We start from the raw sequence: 24,699 nt of genomic DNA, 5'->3' as shown, positions 1-24,699 counted from the left end.
AGCTATACTGCCTGAATCCACCATGTATGTTATCTCTGTTACTCAGAGGCCTTCCTCAAGAAATGGGACAATCTTCCTAGGGAAAAATCAACCTTCATAGCATCAGATGACTAAACTGCCTTGAGGTCAATGCTGCCAATTTCCTGCTACAGAAGGTTTCAAAGCCTCTTCCTGATAAACAAGGCTCATTTAGGCATTTCAGCTGGGTCCTGAATTCCTGCAGGAAGGAGGCTGTGTGCACTTCTAGTTAGCTGGCTTAAGACGTTGAGACCTTCAGCACACCCTGCACAGTGGAAATCAAAACAGCACAATTTGTGCAAGAACTCAGGAAAGCCACTTTAGGTGGAGAGGAAGCTTCAGAGCCCAATGTCAACCAGCCCAACCCCACCACTTACAGGCTTGGCTCCTGGGATGGGAGATGAGTATGCTGTGTCACTGGCACATCAGTGGTTCAGGTTTAGTACAGTAACAGCTCTAAACAGAGCACATTGACCTGCTTGGCTAAAACCTATAGTTTATGTTCCCAGCACTTTCAAATACTACTCCTGTCTCACCTCATAGAGACTCAGTACCCATATTCTCAAAGACCACAGTGCTCCCCTTCCTCTCATCCACAAATGAAACATAAGCGGTCTTTCCTGCTCTCTCACTGACATCGCTTGCCCTAATCCCCTGCAATTCTTCTGATACAGCTACCCATCCTGCATCTATGAGATTATTACACAGAAAAGTTTTACTTCTCAAGTCCACGGGTCAGGCATCCTTAATGCAAGTCCTCTGTTAGGTCTATCAGCAAACTTTTCCAAGCCTGAACACTCCCAGGTGGCTCCTGCCCTCATTTATGTCCCCTTCAGACTTTGTCCCTATTGTTAAGTTATACTGTTTGTATGATGAAAAACTTGGACTCCCATCTCTCCCTTGCCTGGAGGTTAAGAGTCTGTTAAAACTATTTGCTAATCAGATTATTACACTAACTCCTAGATATCAAGATTTACAGATTTGATCAGTAGAAGTTCCCAAGTGCAGAGTCTGCAAGGTCCGTTGCTACGTCAGAAAACGAACAGCCTACTTGAAAGGCACATACAAAGAAAGTGACATGGAAAAAATTGAGAAATTTACATTTTAGGTAAGCAACAGAAAGGAGAGACATCTTAACACTAAAAACTAATCGTAACAACCAAATCTCAGTTCCAAGTTGTTGAAGGCTAGGTGCATTTCTGGGGTGAAAGGTCCTCTTTTTCCTTGGTATCTGCTGCTGGTGTCCTTGGTACTGGGCTATAAGAACCTCTGAGAAGCACAAGCAGGCTTTGATTTGCAGCAACACCAACTTTAAGAGGCAGCGCTCCACTGCAGCCAACGTCAGCAATTTCAATTCAGTTGCTTCTAAGTGCTATTACACCCATGACACTGCCCACAGAGCCAAAAGTCAGGTTTCCTGAGGGAAGCCTGGCATGTCTCCTACCAGTTATCACACTAACTGCCAAAGGTGGAAGAGCAGGCCTCTTTTACCTTTGCGCCCAAAATTCCCTATGGTCAGTCACAGGGTTCTGGAGCCCTAACTGCTGCCTTGGGCTACACAACATCGCTGTAATCCTCCCTGCCCATACAAGCCTTCCTAACTCTCGAACTTCCTGCTCCACAGGCCCTCCTCAGCCTACCCCCTCTCAAAGTCCTTGCACCCCCCTGCCACTTCGGGCTCTTCGCCCCTCGCTGTCTCCGGCCCAGCGGCCACCAGCAGAAAAGACACAGCCCGCGACCGAGAGAGCAGCAGAAGGGAGAGAGACGGCAGCCCGGCAGAGCCACCGCCACGCACCGAAACCTCTCCCCGCCGCTTCCAAAATGGCGGCAGGCGCGCGCCCCCTCAGCCGCGCGCCGCCGGGGCGGGGCGGAGGAGCGGGAGGGGCCGCCCCAGGGCAGCGAGGCGCATGCGCGCCGCCCAGCGGCAGGGCCGGGCCAGGAGCAAGATGTCAGCGCAGGGGGATTGCGAGTTCCTGGTGAAGCGGGCCCGCGAGCTGGTGCCGGGCGACCTGTGGGCGGCCAAGGCCTGGCTCATCACGGCGCGGAGCCTCTACCCCGCCGACTTCAACATACAGGTGAGCGCCGCCACCCCACCGGCGCAATAGAGAGGCGCGGCGCGCCGGTAACCCCACAGGGCCTTGCGGCGGGTGCTGCCTGACTGACTGGCGCGTCGGCTAATGGGGGAGGAGAGGCGGGGCGAACGGTTGCCGTGGTGACGGGGACCCGGCAGCGACGCCGTTAACGTCCGTTACTCGGAGCGGCGGCTGTGGCAGCGCCCTGCCGGGGGGCGCGAAGAAGGGCGACCGGGCCCGGCTCCCCTGGCGGGGACCGGGCCCGGCTCCCCTGGCCGGCATCCGGGCCTAGCACCTAGCTAGAGGCCGGGCCCAGCATCCCCAGAGGTGTCCGCCCCGGCACCCATGGCAGGGGCCGGGCTCAGCACCCGGATTTTGCAGCCGAACGGTCCGGATTTTGCAGCCGAACGGTCTTTCGCAGACTTTCTTTGTCGTGTTTCACTCCCCTCTGAACGCACAGGATGGCTGTTGGGAAGCACAAGAGGCGTGTGGCGGCAGTGCCCAGCCTCTCACTGTGGTGTCCAGTGGTTAAAAAGTAAAGTGGCGAGCTTGTAACTGCTTGTTGTGTTTCGCTGTAATAAAACCCGCTCCTATGAATGCTTTGTGAAAGAGGTGAAAATGTTGTTTTTTTAATAACTGAGGGGAAGGTCCCTTTCTGCTTCTTGCATTTGCACACGATGAAACGTTTAGGGTTGCAAAAAAATAGCCATTTCTAGTAGAGATTTAAAGTACCTCTCTTGCCTATGGCTTTCATAATAGCTTGGATTTTTGCATTGCATTTCACTGGCAACAAACCCCAGTCAAAGAACTATTTGAATTCTCGCTAAGCTGAGTTTTGTGTGTGTAAGAATAAAGGCAGCATGTTAATATTACTTATATTATCATACAGGATTTTATTCCTAATTTAACATGTAAATACATAGTGTAAACTCAGCTCCTAATTTTTACAGCAAACGTTGCAATCCTTTCATTTTCTGTTATTCAGACTGCTGTGGCAAACTTGGGCCGGTTTTTTAGAGTGAAAGGACTGATCTGGTTCATAAGTGTATTCAAGAGAGCTAACGTTCTGTTCTTCCATCTTGCAGTATGAGATGTACACTATTGAGAGGAATGCTGAAAGGACAGCGTCTGCGGGCAGGCTACTCTACGACATGTAAGTAATCAGAGCTGGAACTCTGCAATTATGCCAGGTGCTTGCTTCCATAAATGTCAGAGTTTCCAGAAATATAATGTGAGCGTTCTTGGAAATCTGCGTGGATGAATTAACCAGAAAAAGTCTTATTAATTAAAAATAAACAGTAAAAAGGAAGGGTTTATTTTCCATTTGCCCCTGCACATTATTTCATAGGAAGGTTTTGTCTTGGAAGCAGCTTATGAGATCACTGTGCATTCCTTGCCTCAAACTTCATTACAGGTTTGTGAATTTTCCAGACCAGCCTGCTGTATGGAGGGAGATTAGCGTTATTACATCAGCATTAAGGAATGACTCTCAGGACAAGCAGACACAATTTTTAAGAGGTAAGGATTCTACTCATTGAGTAGGGAGAGTCCTGAAGGAATCTAAAGAAAAGCCCTCTGGCTACGTATCTGGTGTGGCAAGTAAGTGTCAGTCTTTTTAAATTTGCTTGTGGGCACCAGATTGTTTTGCTCAGTTCAGCCTTAAAGACTTCATTCAATGTGTTAGGCTTAGGAAACACAAAGGGCCAGGAGAAGCTGATTCCCATTGCTTTGTCTCTTAGATGGGTAGACTACCTCTGCCAGAACAACAAGCACTTAAAAAAGAGATTGCATAGGGAATAAGTGGAATGGGACTTATGAATCATCGTCCCAGTGATTGCAGAGAACAATGAATGATCATAAAAATGGAGTGAATTCATACGTATGCAGTGAGGGTTATGAAAACGAACAGTGACCAGAAGGGCTTTGCATTCACTGCCGGCAACCACAGGCAGTTTTGAAAGCAGGATTTACACCTGACAAATTATAATCTGCTGTTCAAATATGTGCTTCAGAAACTCTAAGGAAACACACTAAGAAACTGTGTGTAATTGCATACAGGCTATTCCGGTTTAGGGAACATGTGGTTTTTCGTGGGGTATGTTTACTTTTCAGAGAGAATACATAAAAATTACAGGGAGAATATGTTGGTTTCTTTTTAGTGTCTCATTGGAAGTTAAAATTGAAAAAAACCTACCTCTTAATAATGAAAGTATTTATTAGTTGTAGAAGTGGAATGTAAGTAAAATAAATGAACATTCTTGAAAAAGCATCTTAAAATGTCAAATATTTTAGTATTAGAATTTTCAGTATTCCACTCCTTAGCAATCTTATTTGTTAGTTCAAGTTCTGTGCACCGAATAAACACAGGTAAATATTCATATGGTCTTCTGTGAAAGAAACAGCCATTTTTTTCCAAGCATAGATATTAAAAGGAGAAGAAAGTATAAGGAAATCTCTTTCACCCTGCATGGCAATATGATGTTGACCAGTCTTTTACCCTTTGTCAGTCACGTTTACAATTCAGACATAGCCAGTTAAACATTTTAATTTTTTTTTTTAAGGATTGTTTGAAACCCTTCCTGGTCGGATCCAGTGTGAGATGTTACTGAAGGCCACAGAGCAGTGTTTTAACACATTAGAAAGGGCAGAAATGCTACTACTGCTTCTGCGACGTTTCCCAGAGACTGTGGTGCAACATGGGGTAAGAGAAGCTCATAGCAACTATTCAGGATATTGGCATTCTGTTCTTTGAGATTTTGCTGAAATGTATTTTCCTTTGCCTAGTGAGAGGGTGAGTCTTTTTATTCATGTTTAATTGTGGCTAATAGTTCAGATCGCTGTATCTTGAGGTTACCACCAGGAAAGAATTGGGCAGAAAACAAGTGGAAGCAAATGAAGCGATTTTTTTGTTTTGCAAATGCAAAGAATATTCCATGCTTTTTGAAAAAGCAGAATAGCACAAAAAAATGTAGAGGAGTATTATAGTCTAAGAAAGAATATTACTTCAGCTTTTTGTCAGCAAACTCTCACTGAGGGCAGAGTGCATTGAGGTTATGACTAGACTGTAACAAGCAGCATGTTTGCGTTGACTTAGTAAACTTCAGCTGGAGCTCTTTAAATGATGATCTACTTTATTTAAGGACAGTTTAAGGATAGTTTCAAAATAGTCTAAAGACTATAAAACCTGTTGGTTCTGAGACTGACTTACACTAAGATGTTCTAGCTCGTACTAGCATCAGGCAGAGTGCACAGTCAGTTACTACAGCTCAGGTGACAAGTTGCAACTTTAAGGCCTGGTACCTTCATCGCTTTCGCCTGTCTGTGCATGTCTTTACTGATACAGACACATGCACGGTTTTTCTTGTGGTCTTGTTTTGCTGTCTTCTGGTGTTGCTTTTCACCTGTTATTAAGTAGGGATAGTATACTATAGAGATTAGCGCATGCAGTTATATAGTGAATTGCTACTCATGCATCCACTGAATTATTGTTCAACTCCATTGAACAGCACTTCAAAAAGGTTCTAAAACCACCGCTCCAGTGCTTGATTTTCACCTCTGCTTACACAGGTAGGCCTTGGAGAAACATTATTAGATGCTGAAAGTATTGAAGACCAAGAATCCCCAGTGAATTGTTTTAGAAAATTGTTTGGTAAGAAACTATTAATGTTCTTGTGTTACTGTACAGCTTTTTAGGATGGCAAGATTCTGAGTTCAGTGAACTACTTTCAAGACATAGAAAGATAAGCGGATAGATAACTGGTTGAAAGATAGAGCTCAGAGGGTCGTGATTAGGGGCACAGAGTCTAGCTGGAGGTCAGTGACAAGTGGTGTTCCCCAGGGGTCAGTACTGGGTCCTGTTCAATATATTCATCAATGACCTGGATGAGGGGATATAGTGCACCCTCAGCAAGTTTGCTGATGACACAAAGCTGGGGGGAGCGGCTGACACACCGGAAGACTGTGCCGCCATACAGAGAGACCTGGACAGGTTGGAGATTTGGGCAGAGAGGAACCTTATGAAATTCAGCAAGGGCAAGTGTAGGGTGCTGCCCCTGGGGAGGAATAACCCCATGCACCAGTACAGGTTGGCGGCTGACCTGCTGGAGAGCAGCTCTGTGGAAAGAGACCTGGGAGTCCTGGTGGACAATGGGATGACCATGAGCCAGCAATGTGCCCTTGTGGCCAAGAAGGCCAATGGCATCCTGGGATGCATCAAGAAGAGTGTGGCCAGCAGGTCGAGGGAGGTCATCTTCCCTCTCTACTCTGCCCTGGTGAGGCCGCACCTGGAGTACTGTGTCCAGTTCTGGGCTCCCCAGTTCAAGAAGGACAGGGAACTGCTGGAGAGGGTGCAGCAAAGGGCTGCGAAGACGATTAGGGGACTGGAACACGTCTCTTATGAAGAAAGGCTGGGGGATTTGGGTCTCTTTAGTCTGGAAGAAAGACAGCTGATCGGGGACCTTATCAACACTTACAAATCCTTAAAGGGTGGGTGTCGGGAGGATGGGGCCAGGCTCTTTTCAGTGGTGCCCAGCAGCAGGACAAGAGGTAATGGGCACAAACTTTAGCATAGGAAGTTCCACCTAAACATGAGGAGGAACTTCTTTACTTTGAGGGAGGCAGAGCACTGGAACAGGCTGCCCAGAGAGGTGGTGGAGTCTCTGTCTCTGGAGACATTCAAAACCCGCCTGGACGCGTTCCTGTGCAGCCTGCTCTATGTGACCCTGCTCTGGCAGGGGGGTTGGACTAGATGATCTCCAGAGGTCCCTTCCAACCCTATGGTTGTATGATTCTATGATTCTAAGACATCAAGATTAGAAAACCGCTTTAGTCAGAAGACTAGCCTTTAGTCAGGTCACATTAGGCCAGGTTGACCATATGGTACAAATTGATATTGCAGTCATTCATGTGAGGTTCTTTGTGATCCTTTGTGGTGTATGGTCAGCCAGAGATGGAGGCTTACATTGCTGATTGAGAAACCTTACTTAGAACAAACAGAACAAAAAAAAAAACCCAAGCCTAAAGGATTTTTTGGTTTGTTTTCTATTTTAGTTTGTGATGTTCTTCCTCTAATAATTAACAACCCTGATGTTCGACTTCCTGCCAGCTTGTTATATAAATATCTGAATAAAGCAGCAGAATTTTATATTAACTATGTAACTAGATCCACACAGACGGAAAGCCAATATCAAGGTAAGAATATTTTTACAAAATTAACCTTTCTTAGAAGGTATTTTAGTATTACTGAACTGACGTTGATAAATGAAGAATGCATGACCTTTATGTAATGTATCCCATAGAGGAGGATTAATAGTAGTACTTGATGTTTCTTAGTTCTTTGATACCAAAATACCTCATGATGCTTCAACTACTTAGGCGTGATGCTCATGAGGCTTCAACATGTGTACTGGGAGGTAGGACAGAATGTCCAAGATCTCCTTATCCAGCCCATCAGCTCTTTTGTACAAGGAGGCAGAAACACCTACTGCTCCCTGTCAGCCTTCTCAGTAAAGAATGGTTACCCTGAAAGCTCCAGTGTACATTTTTACATATCCCCTTCTTGAAAATAAATCAGTTGGTTTGATTTCTTTATGCAGAGAAAAATGTGCTGATTTTCCTAGGTTCACAAGATTCTTCTGATATTATGTCTCCAAGCAAGCGTAGCTCTCAAAAATATGTAATAGATGGTCTTACAGAGAAATCATCGCAGATTACAGATCCTTGGGAGAGGCTATTTAAAATACTGTCTGTGGTAGGAATGAGGTGTGAATGGCAAATGGATAAGGGAAGAAGGTGAGAAATGTGTACTTTTCCGGGTATTTCTTTTCAAGGCAATTTGGCTTTTTAATTCTTAAGGACATGGGTTGGAGAAGGATTTTAACATGAGGACATTTTGTGTAAATTCAGTGCAGCTTTTCTTTCAAGACTGTACAATGTAAAGGAAAAACGTGGATCCAGGGAGCCCTTTCAAATTGGTCTCTAAATTAAATATTTGTTAATGAAAGTCAGACATAAGAACTATAGTACTCTGGGGTATCCTTCCCTAGGTGCCTCAGCAAAGAGGAACATGGTAAATATTTAGTGAAGTTTTACTGGTGTGTATTTCCAGCCTCCACTGACTTGCAGCTGGGGGATTTCCTCAGCCAAAACATTAAGTTTTTCATATTCGTTAGGCATTCTTTCCTTTAGTTTTGGAATTTGTGTAACATCCCGAATTCTTTTTGTCTCTCTTCCTCAGAAGTTTTGGTGACATTTTGCATCGAATGAAAGACCTCTGCAGATACATCAGTAACTTTGATAGTGATGCACACGCTAAATATAAGAATCAAGTAGTGTATTCCACGATGTTGGTCTTCTTTAAAAATGCATTCCAGTATGTCAGCAACATCCAGCCATCACTCTTTCAAGGTTAGTTTCTAACGTTTCAACTTTTGTAAAGAGTTCTTTGTGATTTCATTGCTAATGTCTGAAAGATCTTTTCTCATTAATCTTCTGAAACTATCATCTTACAAAGTGACATGGGTCTTTTTAAAAATTCTCCCAAGCCGTTAGTCTTACCAGCAGAAATAGTTCATGACAAGTGCTGGTGTGGATGAGACCAAAGATCAGTCTAACTTAGCATCGTGGTTTCAACCTTGGCCAGCAGCAGGCAGTTGTCTAGCAACGTAGCAGACCAGATGTTATGAGAAGCATCTCTAGGGTTGATTCCTACTCTTCCATCAGCATCATGTTTGTTTCATTTTCTCCTCTGATTCTGTTTCTTTGAAGCTTGACATTTTCCTGGTTTTCTTCAGTGAAAAGATTGTACAAAAAGCTTCCACAAAATAAGTGCAGATATTTTTGCATTAGGAACACACAACAAACTTATAATTAATCAAATAAAAACTGAATAGGAAAAGATTTCCTGAAATTCACAAGCTTCCAACTTGGCTTTCTCTGTATAGTTTAAGCATGATCTTTAAAATGTGCTTTGCACATTAATCCTAATTTGTAATTAATTTGTAAATTGAACATTTAAAGTATGAATGTTACCTGTGCTTTTTCCTCCCCGCTCAAATCTGCATTTGGGGCATATCAGTTTGCTTGGAACACCTTGGATTGCTTCTTCAGGCATAGACTGGACTTTTCAGGGATGGCCCAGAAGCTGAGGGAAATTCTTTAACCTCCAGTTTGTTCAGAACTTATTGAAATAAACAGCATCGTAAACAGGAATTTTCAACTCTTTAATAGTGTGCATTTCCTGCTTTTTCACTCACTGCTAGGGAATTCCTTGCAACAATAACAATTGTCACCATAGGTAATTAGTACTTATTAGCACTACAGTTATTGATTCATGATAAAATTACAATTTTAATTGTGTGTTGTGTTCATAAGTTTCATCCCAATTTCCTGCATGGACCAAATGACCATTTGAGTAATTAAACACTCAATACAAATGATGGGTTTTAAAGTTGTGTATTGAGTTGAACAACGTCAGTAGATAGCTAAGCTCAGAAGACAAATGACCTGGCAACTTGTATGCAAAGAACACATAGTCACTTTAACAGATACAGGAACTAATTGAGTTGAGTGTTTTGTTCTGTCAAGAGGAAAGAGACGTTATTGTGGGGCAGTGAGGTATGTTAGCTGTGCATATAGTTTTAGCTGCTTGATTCTGAGTTGAGGAAGAAAGGAAGTAAAGCACTGGTGAAAATGTTCCTTTCTAAGTTGAACAGTTGAGTATGTTAAAGCTCATGGTTTTCAGACTGATCCACCAAAAAAAGAACGTATACTGAGATAGCAGAGTGCGTCCCTTTAGTGCAGCATTTCTGGTACCTTCTGTCACTTCCTGACATCAGGAAAACATTTCCAAGACATCTTTTACTCATGATTTCTGCTTTAGCATTAAAGTCCAGTGGTATTCAGTGCCTTTCATATCATTTCTGTCCTTAGGGTTTTTCCTCCTCTTTGGAGGGCTCACTGTAGAATTCTATGTATTTTGGAAGCACAGCAGTGGGGAAAAAAGCTGTCTTCTCCTTAGTCCAGTAGCTCTGAGTTTTGATCTGTAACTTTCTTCTCATGTGCATGGACTTGCAAGAAACCTCTTGAGAGAAAACTTTTCAATTCATTTCTCTGACATAATTTATATCTGCCTTGCTGGAGACTTGAAAAATGAATGAGGCAATTCACACCTCTCATGATTTTCAGGCTGCCTGCAGGCTTGGCAGGAGTTGCTATTTGGGCTGATGCTTTTAGGGGTTTATTTATAACACTGTGTTAGAAATCAGTTAAAAATTCTTACGCTTAGATTCTAGAGCTCAGTTAGACAGAAAAACACAACATTGCTCTTCGTATGACTGTGTAACTTTCAGCCATGTAAGAGAAGGTTTGCAGCCCAAGACAAGGGTGAGGTTAGGTTTTGTTTTGCTTCAGGACTGGAGGTTTTGGAATAAAGGTTATGGTGCACTTGCCTGCCACTGAGATGAGAACGTTTATTTGGAAAGCAAAGCACTTAACTGGTATTCATTCAAATCGGTATGAGTAAAAGAAAAACCCACTCCTTTCTTCTTAGGTGTTAGAAGTAGGCAGCTCTTGATATTCCAGTGATAAAACTCTCCAGCATCCCAGCTGTGGTACTTTTATACCTGTTTCTCATGGATGCTATTTTCTATGTTATGACTTGGCTCTATTTTCAGTTCACACAGATTAGATTCCAACACAGTGGAATACAGGTACGGGAGAGTACCTGTATACAGGAGAGGTGATTTCAATGTGTTGCAGCCTTTGTGTAGAGGACGTTTCAATGGTGGTATTTAGTTTGAACCTAGGCGAAGGAGATAACCAACCTGGCGTGCTTAAAAAATAATGTTATTTCTTTTAACATTAACTTCTGTTGTAGTGGACTCCTTACGCATCACTTCTGAGTAGATGGGAAAAGCTTAATATGGGTTCTTCTATGTCAAGAGATGAAATGGATTGTCTTTATACCAAGCTCTCAAATTAGTTCCGTGCAATTACAAATGAGGCCTTATCCTCATTTCTTTCTGCAAATACAAACAGAAGAAACGCACATACTGAAAATACTTGTCTGCATTACTGTCTTGTCTGGTGGAGATTTCAAAAAGGGAAAACAGATTAATGGATTTCCCCTTTCCTTTATATTTCTCTTTGTCTGAGCTTTGCGCATCTATATACAACTTGATTGTGCAAACAGAGAAAATATTTTTGGAAGTAAAGTTTTCTCAGTAGTGACCATGCACCAATGTTGTTTGAGATTAAGAAGTGTTGTTCCTGTTTTATATCTAATGAAACTTAAGCACTGAGGTCTGAAAAAACGAGTACCGGATTCCACTGGATGTTCTGTGGCACCAGTGGAAGTAGAAATTATGTCTTCTGTGCTTCAAAATAAGGGTTCTCTAGAGGCTTTGGCGAGTGATGATGGGCTCTAGCAGTCTAAGGTTTAATTCTGCACACCAAGATCAGTGGGGGCAAAGCTCACACTGAGTAATCCTACTAGGGAAATCTTGTGATAAAATACACTCACTTCTTTGAGGCATCAGTGCCTGTTGGCATATTGCTTTGGTTTCTCATGAGAATGTTTTGAGAATATTGCTTTGTGATGTTTGTGGCTGTTAACTTCAGAGCCATTTGTTCTGTTCACCTGCTGAATAGTTGTACTTATATAAAAGCAAATAATGTTTGATGAGAGAACACCTGCCGCCTGAGTATATCTTGTGACTGCTCTGTAAGAAAAGGATTCAAAGATATTCTGAAGCTCTCAAGCAAACTCTTGTGGTGTCTGGTAAATGCATTCTGACCTTTACCGTAAGACTGCTTTGAGAAAAACATAGCTTAGTTTAAGCTTATGCAACACAAGTGAATTAATTTTAGATTGTTTTCTCTAGCATTATAATCATTACTTGTGAAGGCAACAAAGCCAGCTTGATGTGGGCATGAGACCTTTTGGATCAGTTTAGAGCAATCTTGAATTAATTTATCTTTAAATCCAGGGCCAAATGCTCCAAACCAAACACCACTGGTTCTTCTTGAGGATGTGACCAACATCTATGGTGATACAGATATTGATCGTAACAAACACATACACAAAAAGAGGAAACTTGCTGAAGGAAGAGAAAAAACAATGGTAATTTTTCTAGACTTTTTCATTTGTAACAGGAATGTCATTGGTACTGGAATTTGAACAGTAGTGGTTTTGACACAAATGTAATGGATGTATTTTTAGAGCTACCCTGGAATAGCTGTTTATGACCACAATTTGCAAACAGATTTTTTTTGGCTAACGCCAGCAAGAATAAAACAATTTTTGTAGCAATTGCTGTAGACACATGTGCTCATGTGAAGTCTTTAACTTGAAGGCGTTCAGCAGAGACTGCAGAAGATGTTAAAAATGGTAGCTATAGCAGTCAGATGTCCAAATTAATTGGCTTTTTATGACTGGAGCTGTGAATACATCTATTTCTTTAATAGTAGAAACCCACCAATTTATTGAGTTTGTCTGCTGGTAGAAGTACGCACTTATACAAGAATTACATTTGCTTTACATTATGCCACTGTAGGCTTAAAATGAGTGATAAATTATAAAGGATGTGTGTACTTTAACAGATAATCTGGATGAAGCTCATTGGTGGTGTGCCACGTTTAACAGAATTAATTCTTTTGGGATACTGTTTATCACGCTATACCACTGAGTTTCTTGGTAGCAAAAGAGATTGTTCTTAATATGAAAACAAGCTAAGCAAAAAGTCACTTAAAGGCACTTAAACTAGGACCTTGGCATCTCTAGTACAGAATTGTTTTCTTGTGTTCAGTGCAACTTCTGTGACTTTGTAGTCCTTTGAAATAAGTATAAATTGAGAATAGAACCTTTTATGTTTTATACTGACCCTTAAGCAGAGCTCTGATGATGAGGATCCTTCTGGGAAGGCACGAAGTCGCCATATTACAGTAAACAAGGCAGATCTTGCAAACTCTATTGAAGTATTAGAGAGTTTTAAACTGGCAAGAGAGAGCTGGGAGCTGCTTTATTCTCTGGAATCACTCGACAAAGGTAAGACTAACTTCAGGCACAGTTGCATTTAGGCTTCATTGCTGTTCATAGAAGTCATTGTGAATCCTTAAAATTGAATTTACTTTGGGTCCTGAGTATTTTTGATCTAAGTTCCAATAAGAAGCTTTATCAGTTGTTGCATTTCTAAATATTTTGATCCTGGATTTCATTTCATCCTTCATGCATCTTTTGCTCATTCTCCCCCACTTCTCTTGGAAGCAGCTTTTACTGAAGGAGCAGTTGGTTAGTAGTAGTGCTGATAATATGGTGAGGATATGCTGCTAATGGCTGCTTTACTTCATGCTTAAGAAGATGTGTCTTTACGGTGTCTCACCCTTTCTGATAATATCTGGTGTGATAATCTTGAAAACAAATTTATCTTCTAAAAAGAAGGCCAATAGTACCACCTAGCTGCTTTTAAATTTGTTTGACACTGAAGAGAAGTATAATCAAAATACGATTGTATAGGAAGACAGTATCCTATATTTGAAAGATGTCACACTCTCACTGTTTCAGTTTTTTTCATTTTTAAATTCAGCTATTGCTTTTCTAGATAATTGATTTTCAACCCAAAGCTGTGAAATGCTTCATTTTCTCTTTTTCTTCTCTCACCACTTACACAGAGTTCACCAGAATTTGTTTGTCATGGAAGACAGACACATGGCTTTGGTTAAGAATCTTTCTTACAGACATGATCATCTACCAGGTAAAAAAATAAAGTAAAAACTAGTAAAAATAACACTATTACATTGCTCTTCCTTCTAGTGAGTAGCTGTTCTGATTAGCCAGTTTGACTGCTTTAAGTGTCTACTGATTTTATTCTTTAAAGCATGACCCTTTTGGGGATGGAATCTTACCGTTCTTAGGTACCCTACTTAGGATCAAAGAATCATAGAATGGTTTAGGTTGGAAGGGACCTTAAAGATCATTTAGTTCAACCCCCTGGGGACACCTTCCAATAAACCAGGTTGCTCAAAGGCCAGTCTGACCTGGTTGGATATTCCTGTCCCAGTAGCTAGTTTTGGCATATGGAAAAGACCTCTGCGTTGGCGTTCTGACCTGTAGATATATATAGTGTTATGGAAGAAAAGTGTATTTTATTTGTCTGTCAGTGCATTCTATTGGAACACAATCAGAGAAAAGAATTTTCAAACAGCAGAAGATTTTAACATGTCTCAGTTAAAATTTATCATTCTCCCCAGAAATTAGGCTGACTGTACTCATTCCGAATACCACCTATAGAACAAAGCTTGTTCTTTCATATTTTTCCTTTGGAGGTCTTTTATTTTTGCTTGTACTTGTACCTAAACAAAAGCTATTTCAAACTTTTATTAGTCTAAATAAAGTAATGATTAACTCTGAAGAGCATGATTATTTGTTTCAGTTATAAATGCAATTTTGTAAACAGGCTTTTCAAAACAGAATTCCGTTTGTCTTCTCACTGCCTTGCAAACTTCTGTGCACAGCACATCACTCAAGAGTGTTCTGCTAGATTAAAATTTTGAAGCCCTGTTACTTGGACATGCTCTGTTTTGAAAGCTTTCTGTAAGGAAATTTTTATTTCTGTCTTTCTACCCAGTGTATACAAAGGCCCTAACACTACCTTTTTATATCTTTTTTTTTTAAAGGGGCAGTACAAAAAAGCAATTAGCAGCCTACATCACTTGGCAGCTCTTCAGGGCTCTCATTCTCCACAGCAAATTACAGGACAAGGATCACTAGAAAATCAAAGAGCACTAATCCAGTTAGCAACCTGCCACTTTGCCCTTGGAGAATATCGGGTACGTATAGCATTCCATGCACTGGTCCTTCATCATCTGGCCCTGTGGTTCCTGTTTGTCGTCTTCCTTTGAATTTGCCTGTTAGCCTGCTTTCAACGGGGTAGTGAACATAACCCAGAGTCTACTGAAAAATCCATACTTCACAGGGGGAAGTATTGCACTACCTGGCCCATTAACTGACTGTCCTTTAGTATCTCTCTTAAAGAGTCTATTTGGTAGTTATGATTTGGGGAGTTTAGTTATGATTTTCCATAGCTACAAGTGTTTGAGTCTGTAAACGTAACCTTAAATTTTAATTCCTTAACTTTACGGAAACAGTTTTAAGCATTGAAGGAAAATTCTTAGGTATAGGCTTCACGTGGCAGGGGAAAGAGAAAGGTTTATAGGAAAGAAACTTACGTGATCATCTTAGAAAAGAATTAGTTATCAACTGACAGTTTCAGAGCAATACTGTCTGGCCTGACCTCTGAACTTGCTTTTCCTTTGGAATACATATTTTGTGGTTTTAATATTACAGGAGTGCATGGTGGTCTGAGATCAGTCAGTGTCAGCACTAACGATAAAGGCTGGGTCTCTGAGGCTCTAACGTCATCCCAGTACTACTGTACAAGTCTTTTTGTCCCTTCCAGTTTACTACTTTTTCATCAGAAATGTGATAATATATCCCCACAGACCTCTTATTGTCTCTATGAAATAGCATTAAAAATTCATCGCATTCTGTCATGCTGTCAGATTGCCATTTTCCTTTCTATTTTTACCATGGACAGAACAAGCTTTTAAAAGCTATTCTAAGAATTCATTTGAAAACTTAATTCATCAAAATAAAATAGTTATTGATTGCAGTTGTATTGATCTGAGACTCTTGAAATGAAGAATGCCAATACATATTTCTTCACAATTAAAATGACTTATGTAGGCTCTCAGAGATTGTTTAATGACAGCTGCGTCTTTTTGCTCGGCCAAACTAAGTTATTCATTAAGTCCACTCAAGTTCTGGCAGAGAATTTTGTAATTGTTTTTTTCTTTTGTGGTGTCTGAAATTTTTAATCGTTATTAACATACATGAATTTTAAGAACTTTAATTTATACTTAGCATTATTATGTCTCTCTTCTTCATTTTATAGCAAACATGCGAAAAAGTGCTTGACCTCATGTGCTGTATTTTACTTCCAATACAAGAAGGAGGTAAAGTACAAGAGGAGCAACCTAAAGTAAAGTCTAAATTCAGGAAAGGTATGGAATTGCTACTACTTTAAACTCAGTGTTAGTTGAGTATGTAATTCTTCTCTTTTTGTATTACGAAAAGGGAGGAAGTTCTTAATCCCCTCTTGGTTTTGTGAGTGGTTTTCCTGCTGGTAGCTATTGAAGTATATTGGTGACAAAGGCCTCCTACAGGAAAAGAGAAATGAAGAAAAATTTTTAAACTGTGTAACTTCACGTTTTGAATCATTCGGAATTTACCTTCAGAGTTTTCCTCCCTACCTGAGATTTGGCAATTGTAGATTTGTTTTACTTCACCCTAATTTCTTTCAAACTTAGGTAATCGTGAGATCCCTAAAGAAGTGTACGATAAACTGTTCTGTTGCAGGGTCTGATTTGAAGCTTTGGCCATGTACCAGTAGAGCCATCATGCCTTACTGCCTTCATCTGTTGTTAGCTTGTTTCAAGGTAAGCTGTAGTCAAGGTTTCAAATTCTCTCATGTCTGTAAGGCCTAGTTTATGTATCTGGCGTCCTGAAACTGCATGGCCTTATCCCAGTGGTGTGACTAGGTGTGAACGGCTGTGCCTCAAGTGCTTCTCACCTAAATGGGTCTGTGGAGGGTCTTTTTTTTTGGGGGGGAGGCAGTGTTGATGGAGGAGGGTTTGTTCTCTCTTTCTATTCATTTTAGTTTGGGGCAGAGGAGATAGGATTAATCTCAACGTATTTTTGTCTGCATTCAGACTTCCCTTAGAGGTCAACGGAGACAATTCGGTATTTTTGCTGGAAATCTCCAAACTATTTTAAATGTATATATTAGGGCAGAATGAAATAAGCTCCTAAAGAACTTTTCTTGTATTTGCACAGATGTAGGTGAGGTGAATCCCATATAGTTATAAAAGCAAGATGTGTTTCTTGATTGTCTCAATGTCCATTTTTTCCCTGAAGCTCAGAGCTTTCACTGACAGCAGAGATGATATGGCGCTGGGCCACGTAGTTGTTCTGCTTCAGCATGAGTGGCCACGTGGTGAGAACTTGTTCCTGAAAGCCATCAACAAAATCTGCCAACAAGGAAACTTCCAGTACGAGAATTTTTTCAACTATGTCACAAGTATCCTTTTTCTAACCAAGAATGTCTTTCAGATCCAAAACTATGTGATGGGCTGTTGAAAAAGCTGTTAGATAGTTTGAGCAGCAGCTCTTCTCCATGAATCATATTCTGTATTTATTTCCATACCATGCAAGTCTCTTATAATAGGTGGCAGTGCACAACGGACTATAAATATTGCTCCTGTCACCTGTTCTGGCACTTGAGAGTATCCTTAAGTACGTTGCAATTGCACTTCCCTTCAGCAGCAGCTTAGGCTGCTTGTGCAAGTGATGGCACTCTCTTCGATAAGATACATGGGGCATTATACTACAAGGTTGTTAACAAAAACGATAAAGCAGTACCAGTGCTTCAGAGTTGAATGATTTTGGCTATTGTTTATGAAATGCTTTGTGTGGGTAAGTTTTTTTGTTTACTAAAATAACGTGGTATGCCAAAGTTCATACAAAGCATGTCTCATTATTTGTATTCAGATATCTGACATACGCTTTGATTAGCATACACACATGTGGACAGTTTAGCGTTTAACCTAAATAGAGATCCAGCCATGGTCCCCAGGAAACAAGGGGACTAACTCGTATCTGAGACAAGTAAAAAAGCTCTGATGTTAAAGGAAGCAAAAAAAAAAAAAAAGAAGCTAAATAAGGGACGAAAATAGAAAACTAGAAAGGGTGGTATGTGCCACTGTTGTGGCATTTCCTTCAGTCCCAGCCTCAGTATGTACTGCTTTGATAACCTGCAGTGCAGGAAAATGAAGTAAAAACAACCAGAGAATTTGTTTAGAGAGATGAGCTTTCTTTACCTCTGTCTGACTGTACCTACAAAGAAATTAAGAGAAAAGAAGTTGACGGATGTGTGTATTTTGCACTTTAAAAAGCCTTTCCTCATGAATTTGTGGAGGATGAGGAACACACGCCATGATCTTTATCGCTTTTAAGAACTAGATACGTCAATAGCTGTTAATTTTTGACTGGCCTTTCAGCAATGTGGCTTTAGATGTGAGGGATAAGAAGGAATGTTCTCTATCATTTTTCCCCTACTCAAATCTTTAACGTTTTCTTCAGATATTGATATGTTGGAGGAATTTGCTTATTTAAGAACACAGGAAGGAGGGAAAATTCATCTGGAACTGCTGCCAAATCAAGCAATGTTGATCAAGTAAGGATAAAAAAGCATTTACTGTTTTCTTTGGAAAAAAAAAAAAAGGAGAGTATGTTCCAGTTGCCTTTGCTTTCATGTCATCTTCTGGATAGTAAGTTTGTCATGCCTTTGAGTTTAAATCTAAGGAGTTGGCTAAGGAGTTCAAACAAAGCCGTGAGTTTTTTTTCTGACTATCCTGCTGATCTGTGAATTCTTTTGGGGGGTTCTTCAACTTTTAAACTCCTACTTTTACAGAACCTTATTTTTAAGTTGCATTTGCTTTAGAATGATTCATATTAAAGTGATTACAGTATTGCTCTTTCAACTACACTTGCACTTTGCAGGAATTCTTTAAGTAATTAGGCATGAGTGCACGGTGTTAATTTTGCTGAACAGTAATGCTGAACAGAAAGCACTATTAATTGTAAACAAAGTTACAAAAGACCACTGAATGATGAAAAATGTAGGTATAAATTATAAATTAAATTACACTCCAGGTAAACTCTAATAAACTTTCTCTTAGAACTAGCAGGTCATCTCTTGCTATGTACTGAACAAGCTTATTCTGCCTAGGTTATTATGAGATGCTGAAGGAAATTAATAATTTGGATTAACTTCCTAGGTGTTCTTAGTTTTGAGACAAGACTGAACAAGTATCTGCTGCAGGGTTTTAGTGGCAGAATGTTTTGGAATATCCTAGTTGTTTGTTAGAACTTGTGGTATTTTGCTTTAGAAGAGGGGGACTGCTGAAGTTTATTGAAATTCCAGTTTGGGTCAGTGTTTCTGGCTATTCACTAACTAGAAATGGGCTAAAGTTTTCAAAAAATGGGAGCCTAACATTAGACAACTGGATCCAAACTTGGACTAGTAAATAGATTTTCCAAAATAACCGACAGAAAAATGAGATGCTAGGTGTAATTAAAGAAAAGAAAAAGAAGAAATACAAATGCTTAATTATGTGACAGAGAACTTCCTCTTTTAAGCTCTAGATTTTCAAACTCTTACCCTTGCTATATCTCACTACTTCTAACCGCTGGATGAAAACAAGAATCAGGGTGTTCTGCACTATGTATAATGTTAAGTAATAAGCTTTGTCAGCAAGAGGGCTTAGCACTAAAGACTATGCCTGGTAACTTCTTAGCTGCTATCTCAACTTGGTTGTAATAGTTCAGTGCTGTTTTTCTGAGTCACAGCTTTTATTTTGATTGGCATGGTAGCTCTTACTGTTCTGACCACACCAGTCAGGAAGTAGGTAGCAATCAGTGATTCTAACAAGATAGAAATTTCTCTTTGACCTCCTTTTGACCAGTGTTTTGTTTCCTGAATGATGGAAATGCTTGTAGAAGAGAGGTCCATTTCTTTGTGCTTATTGAGCCAAAATGTTCAAATATCCCATCCAGCTGGAAAAGCCGTGTACAGTGTCTTTTATGTGGCTGATGTGGAGGACAGGAACCACTTCATCAGAGAGCTGATGGGAGGGAGAGTTCAGGGTGTAGTCCACTAATTGGAGATGAAATCTCCCTTGTTACCCCAGTTATTTTTTTTAGCTGGACTCGCTGCACTGGTTAGCTCACAGCCTCCCCCAGCTGGGGTTTTAGATGAAGTGCGCCAGAACGGTCCTGTTTCCTGGGACAATGGTTGGTAGGCTCAAAACTTGCAGACTGGCTTTCATCTTTCAAAACTGTCACCAGTTCTAGTTGTACGAGCTGCTGCACCATCCTCCCAATAATTAGCAGAGGCAGCTCGGATACTGTTCAGCCATGCACAGGAAGACTCTTGTGAGTTTGCCACAGCAGCCCAAAGACGGAGCAGTTTCTCCTTTGCCTCATATTTGCCTCAGCATAAACGTGTGTAGCAATCCTGCATCTTAATTGAGGGGAAATGTATTACAGATATGATATGTTTTTTATACAGACAGCGTTTTTTTTTTTTGGTGACTTATAGGTCATTTTTCTCCCCAGGTGAATTTCACAATCTTCCAGTACTTTTCCTCAGCACCTTATACTTAACAGGAAATTATATTAATTTTTCTGAACCCAGGAAAGCAAACTGGAATGTGGTTTTCAAAAGCCGAAGTAAGATCTTGGTAGCCTGCAGACTTACAGTCGGGTCCTGCAAAATATATATACAGTTCGTAAGCTTTCCCTTTGCTTCTATCCATTGTGGGAATGTGAAGGTCCATGGTTTTGGTTTTAACTGGTGATACGACCAGCTCATTCTGTTTGCAGTGTCAACAAGACTTCTACGATGAGCTCTGAATTCAACCACTAAGTGCTTTTGAACTCCACTCTAGGCAAACCAAGTTTCATGGTTTTACTGAGTTTACATGTCAGTAGTGGCAGGCTTAGCTAGTGAGGTAAGAGGAAAAGAACAATATGCAAGTAATGACCGATTAATATCGTGCTCCTCTTTTTAATAAATCTTACTCTAATTAGTCTAATCTTAGCCTATCAAAATGCATAAACTTGATGTGAAAGCTGTTGGGTGTTCTGTCTCTACTCATATTCCCATCACATCTCCCCTTGGGGACAGGGAAGGAAAAGCTCAGTTGGTTTGAAGTGAAATGAAGTATCTTGGAAGTGTAATTTTTATTCTGACTGTGCACTTGGGTGTGTTTAGTTCTGGCTGCAGATCTTGCAAGCAGTAATGAAGACACAGTTGCACAGAATCCCTTTTGCAAACATCTGCCACCCTGGGACCAATAACATCTTCCTGTTCCTTTGTATTTTCTGTTTCCCGTGTCCATTTTTGCAGTATTGGACCTAATCTTGAAAAATCAATCTAATTTAATTGAATAATTCTTGTGAATATTTTATTTCAGGTTATTGTAGCTGTATTGTAGAGTATTTCTGTACTACTAAAATATCCCGTCTTTATTTGGCTTTTATAAGCATAGCTCTCCAACCATATTCATTAATAAATTATAGATACTAACCAAAATGCCCACCTGTGAGATCTGAAGGTAGACACCTAACTCAGTATTACGGACATGTGAGTCTTGCTTCTCTGCTTCCTTCTTAGCATCTATGGGGGGTGAACGCTGCACTCAGTAACTGGTTGCCTAATAAGATTTAGATGACATTTTGAGAGACTTAGGTTAAGAAACTAGACCTGTTCTCTATATACCAAATTGCTCATTTTTCCTTAGGTGGGGCATTGGATTTGCTCTAGGCTGGATGTGTGAGGTTATTATCTTGTGTTATAGTTAGCAAACAAAGATAAGGACTTCACAGAAAAGACAAATTGTCTTTTAGCTGAGACACCTTTTGGTGGCTAGTTGATGTGGCCCTGGTCATAAATGGGAGGCTGCTCTGAGTGGGCATTCGTGCTCTGACATGCCATCCTCCCACAGCCATTTTTGTGTGCAGTTTGAATTTGAAAAGGTGAAAAAGGCCATCTGTGGGCTAATGAAAAGATACTTAGGCAACCTGTAACAAACACTGTCATGTACTCAACTTGGCCGATACCCGCTGTGCATGCACTCGGCTTGGGCTCAGCAGCAAATCCCTTAACTCCAAGTTGTGGACTCTCCTGGTTTGCTGACACACTCCTGCTGGCTCTGCAAGGAAGCTGTGGTGTCTGCAGTGCTCCTCTGATTATATCTTCTCTGATTGACACTCTTCCCGGGAAGAGCTACGACAGTTCATCGTAGTACAACTGGATATTGTTTTTGCACCTACCACTGTTCTTTCTCCTGGTGTAACTGTCCAGAAATATGTGTATGTATTTAGACCACAGTTGCAGAACAGCCTGGCAATGAAATCTGGGGATATTTGCATGTTTGATGCTCTTAGGGTCCTGCACCCCTTCGGCTGCTCCATGGTCATACTGCTGTGTGGTCTCACCCTACTTCTTTGTTGCTCCTTTTTCTGGAGAGTTGTTTTGCACCAGAGGGGGAGTTGGTGTGTGGGTGTTTGAATGCTGCTATTTGCTGTTTTTTAAAGGACTTCTAGCCCTCCCATGGGGTTACTGCAGCAGGAATTCATACCTGTGCTACAGCCCAGCATACAGACTGCTGACAGGTACCAAGTGGAAAAACCCCGCTCATAGTGTGCTGTGTTTTGTCAACATGTTTTACTGCCCATGGTTTTCAGCAATTTGTTACTCAATATTTATCTTTTTTTTTCCTCCATTTGTGCCTACATTGCCTGGCAAACCATGTTGTTCTATTATAACATTTATTTTTCTTTTTACCATAAGTTGCCAGTATCCGTGTCCTTTCAATTTAATAATCACTGTTGAATTTAAACAAAAATGTAGAAATCCCCACAAATGACACCGATGTTCAATCATATATTAGCAAGAGAATAACCCTTTCTTTTCAAGATACTGGTTACTGGATCCGTTTGTAGCTACTTTTCTTCATTTAAGTTGTTCTGAATTCTGTTTTCTGTTTTCCAGCTGTTAAATGACACACATCTTCAAAACCGCTGCTGGCTTGCTCAGTAGCTATTGGTTGCGTTCTCCTTTAGGTTGTGCCTGACCATAGCACTCAGCTGCCAGCAATGTTTAGGGCAGTAAAGATGGAAAACGGGGCTTATCCCATAACCTCTGAATATGGTGGAGTATTTTCAGTGCAGTTTTGCTTCACTCAGCGTAGCTCATCAATAAATGGCCTGGTAGTCTTCTGGCTAGTCTCTTCTTTGCCTTTTCTACCTGTTACAGAAGCGTCTGCTGTTTCGGCAGAGAAGTCTCTTTTCAAATGCTGGACTTGCTGATCTAAGTGAAGGTGGGGTGGTATTGTTGGTGAGGGCAGTTCCCAGGCTTTTCCCTTCCTCATTTCCAGCGTCTCTGGACTGGCATAGATGGCCTCACCCTTTATTTTTTATTTCCTTTCTGTCTTTCAGTGTGCTTGCTGGGTTTGGTCCAGCTCTTCCCTTCTTACCCATGACTCAGGACTTTTCTCAATGTTAGCATTGTGCTTTTCTCTGTGATTTAATTTATTCCGCTCCTTTAGTAGTGCTAGGGCTCTCATTTCAGGGCCTATCTTTTGCTTCCCGTCCCAAGCAGGGCTTGCAAGTAGATGTTACAAAGTCTTGATCTTACTTATCCAGTTCTGGAGCAGTGCAAGTAAAGTGTAGTGGCTTTGGCGCTGCAGAACATTGTTTTAAGGACAAGATTTAGGTATCGAGTGCTGCAGGCCAACGTGAGGACAAAGACTCGTTCATAAGAACGGCCTTTAACAGGGCAGTATCCCAAGAGTTTCCCCAACCAGCATCACTTTATCTTGCTCAACAGCTGGACCTTTGTTCTGTTTGAAAACAAGTCCTGAACTTCTGCTCAGAATAAATGTAATCCCTGCCTGGTGTCTGCTGTCTCCACAAGACTGGCTTCTACTAACACAGACTCACAGCCTGGCTTGGTTTGCACTTTGTGTTGGCCTGTGAAAGAGTTCACTGTGCCTTTCATTAGTGAAAGAGTTATCAGTGCCTACAGGATTCTATAGCTCCTTCCTGCACTTCCTTACTGGTACAAGATGCCCTCTGCTCTGGTGGCAGCCATCTGTTCCCTTCCTCCAGAGAAAGCAGATTCACCTTTTCACTCTTCCTTCAACCCCAACCATTTATAGAAGTGATTACAAAGAGGAAGTGGCCTGGGCAGCAAAGGTGGAGAGGGAAAAAAAATTCCTGTCCCCAAGCAAGGGGAGAACTCTGTATGGGCTGGGTTAAGAGAATAGATTTTCCTATTAGCCGGAACAGTAACATTTTTTTTTCCCTCCCAATAATCAAAGCAGTGAGAGCATAGACTTCTATGTAACCTCAAACTGTTGAAAGACTTGTAAGCTGCTAAACACATGATTTTTAAAAAATAGCATAGCATGGGCTATTTGGGTTTCCTTATATAAACTCGGGTATGGACAGTAGGTATATAGTAAGTAACATGCAGCACCTTTTAAATTACTGTAGTGCACCAAATAACTCTTGTTTGATTTTTTTCTCTCTCTCTTTCCTTCATGGCTTAAGGCATCACACAGTTACCCGGGGTATAACTAAAGGAGTGAAAGAAGATTTCCGCCTGGCCATGGAGCGCCAGGTCTCGCGCTGTGGGGAAAATCTCATGGTGGTCTTGCATAGGTTCTGCATTAATGAGAAAATACTGCTGCTTCAGACACTTGCTTGAACGGACTGGATCATGATGCAATGTCTGTTACAGAGAGAGAAGGCTATTACTTGTACGAACAGCAGTGTGGCAGTGGAAAAATCACTTGTCTAGGCTATCAAAGAAGTTCCCTATGAGTTCTGCAATACACAAACGCTACTCAGTGTTTATTCACCGCTTAGTTTTCTTATGTGGGTAGATCAAACTTTATAAATAAATCTTTGTTTAAGAAGTCTTCT

General features: G+C 41.0%; 1 protein-coding gene across 6 annotated transcripts; it reads left to right on the top strand.

Annotated features, from left to right (window-relative positions):
* The first annotated feature begins 1,941 nt into the window (after window positions 1–1,941).
* Window positions 1,942–24,692, top strand: INTS10 (integrator complex subunit 10). 6 transcript variants are annotated; one of them, XM_054202982.1, is made up of 18 exons: window positions 1,942–2,093; window positions 3,176–3,243; window positions 3,505–3,608; window positions 4,652–4,791; window positions 5,658–5,739; window positions 7,140–7,280; window positions 7,709–7,880; window positions 8,326–8,495; window positions 12,077–12,210; window positions 12,981–13,134; window positions 13,758–13,840; window positions 14,763–14,915; window positions 16,040–16,148; window positions 16,504–16,583; window positions 17,062–17,224; window positions 18,286–18,379; window positions 22,306–22,383; window positions 24,325–24,692. In XM_054202982.1, the coding sequence occupies exons 1-18, from the start codon at window positions 1,965–1,967 to the stop codon at window positions 24,479–24,481; spliced, it is 2,211 nt and encodes a 736-aa protein (XP_054058957.1). In that variant the 5' UTR covers window positions 1,942–1,964; the 3' UTR covers window positions 24,482–24,692. The 6 variants fall into 6 exon arrangements, 5 of the variants coding, with proteins under 5 accessions (XP_054058957.1, XP_054058956.1, XP_054058959.1 ...); XM_054202981.1 differs by having other exon boundaries at window positions 12,978–13,134; XR_008466615.1 differs by lacking the exon at window positions 22,306–22,383 and having other exon boundaries at window positions 12,978–13,134; window positions 17,062–17,195; window positions 24,325–24,350.
* Window positions 24,693–24,699: the final 7 nt, after the last annotated feature.

The sequence above is a fragment of the Rissa tridactyla genome, chromosome 5 (assembly GCF_028500815.1).
Source record: "Rissa tridactyla isolate bRisTri1 chromosome 5, bRisTri1.patW.cur.20221130, whole genome shotgun sequence".
Classification (NCBI taxonomy): Eukaryota; Metazoa; Chordata; class Aves; order Charadriiformes; family Laridae; genus Rissa; species Rissa tridactyla.
This window is presented reverse-complemented; position numbering and strand designations above follow the sequence as displayed.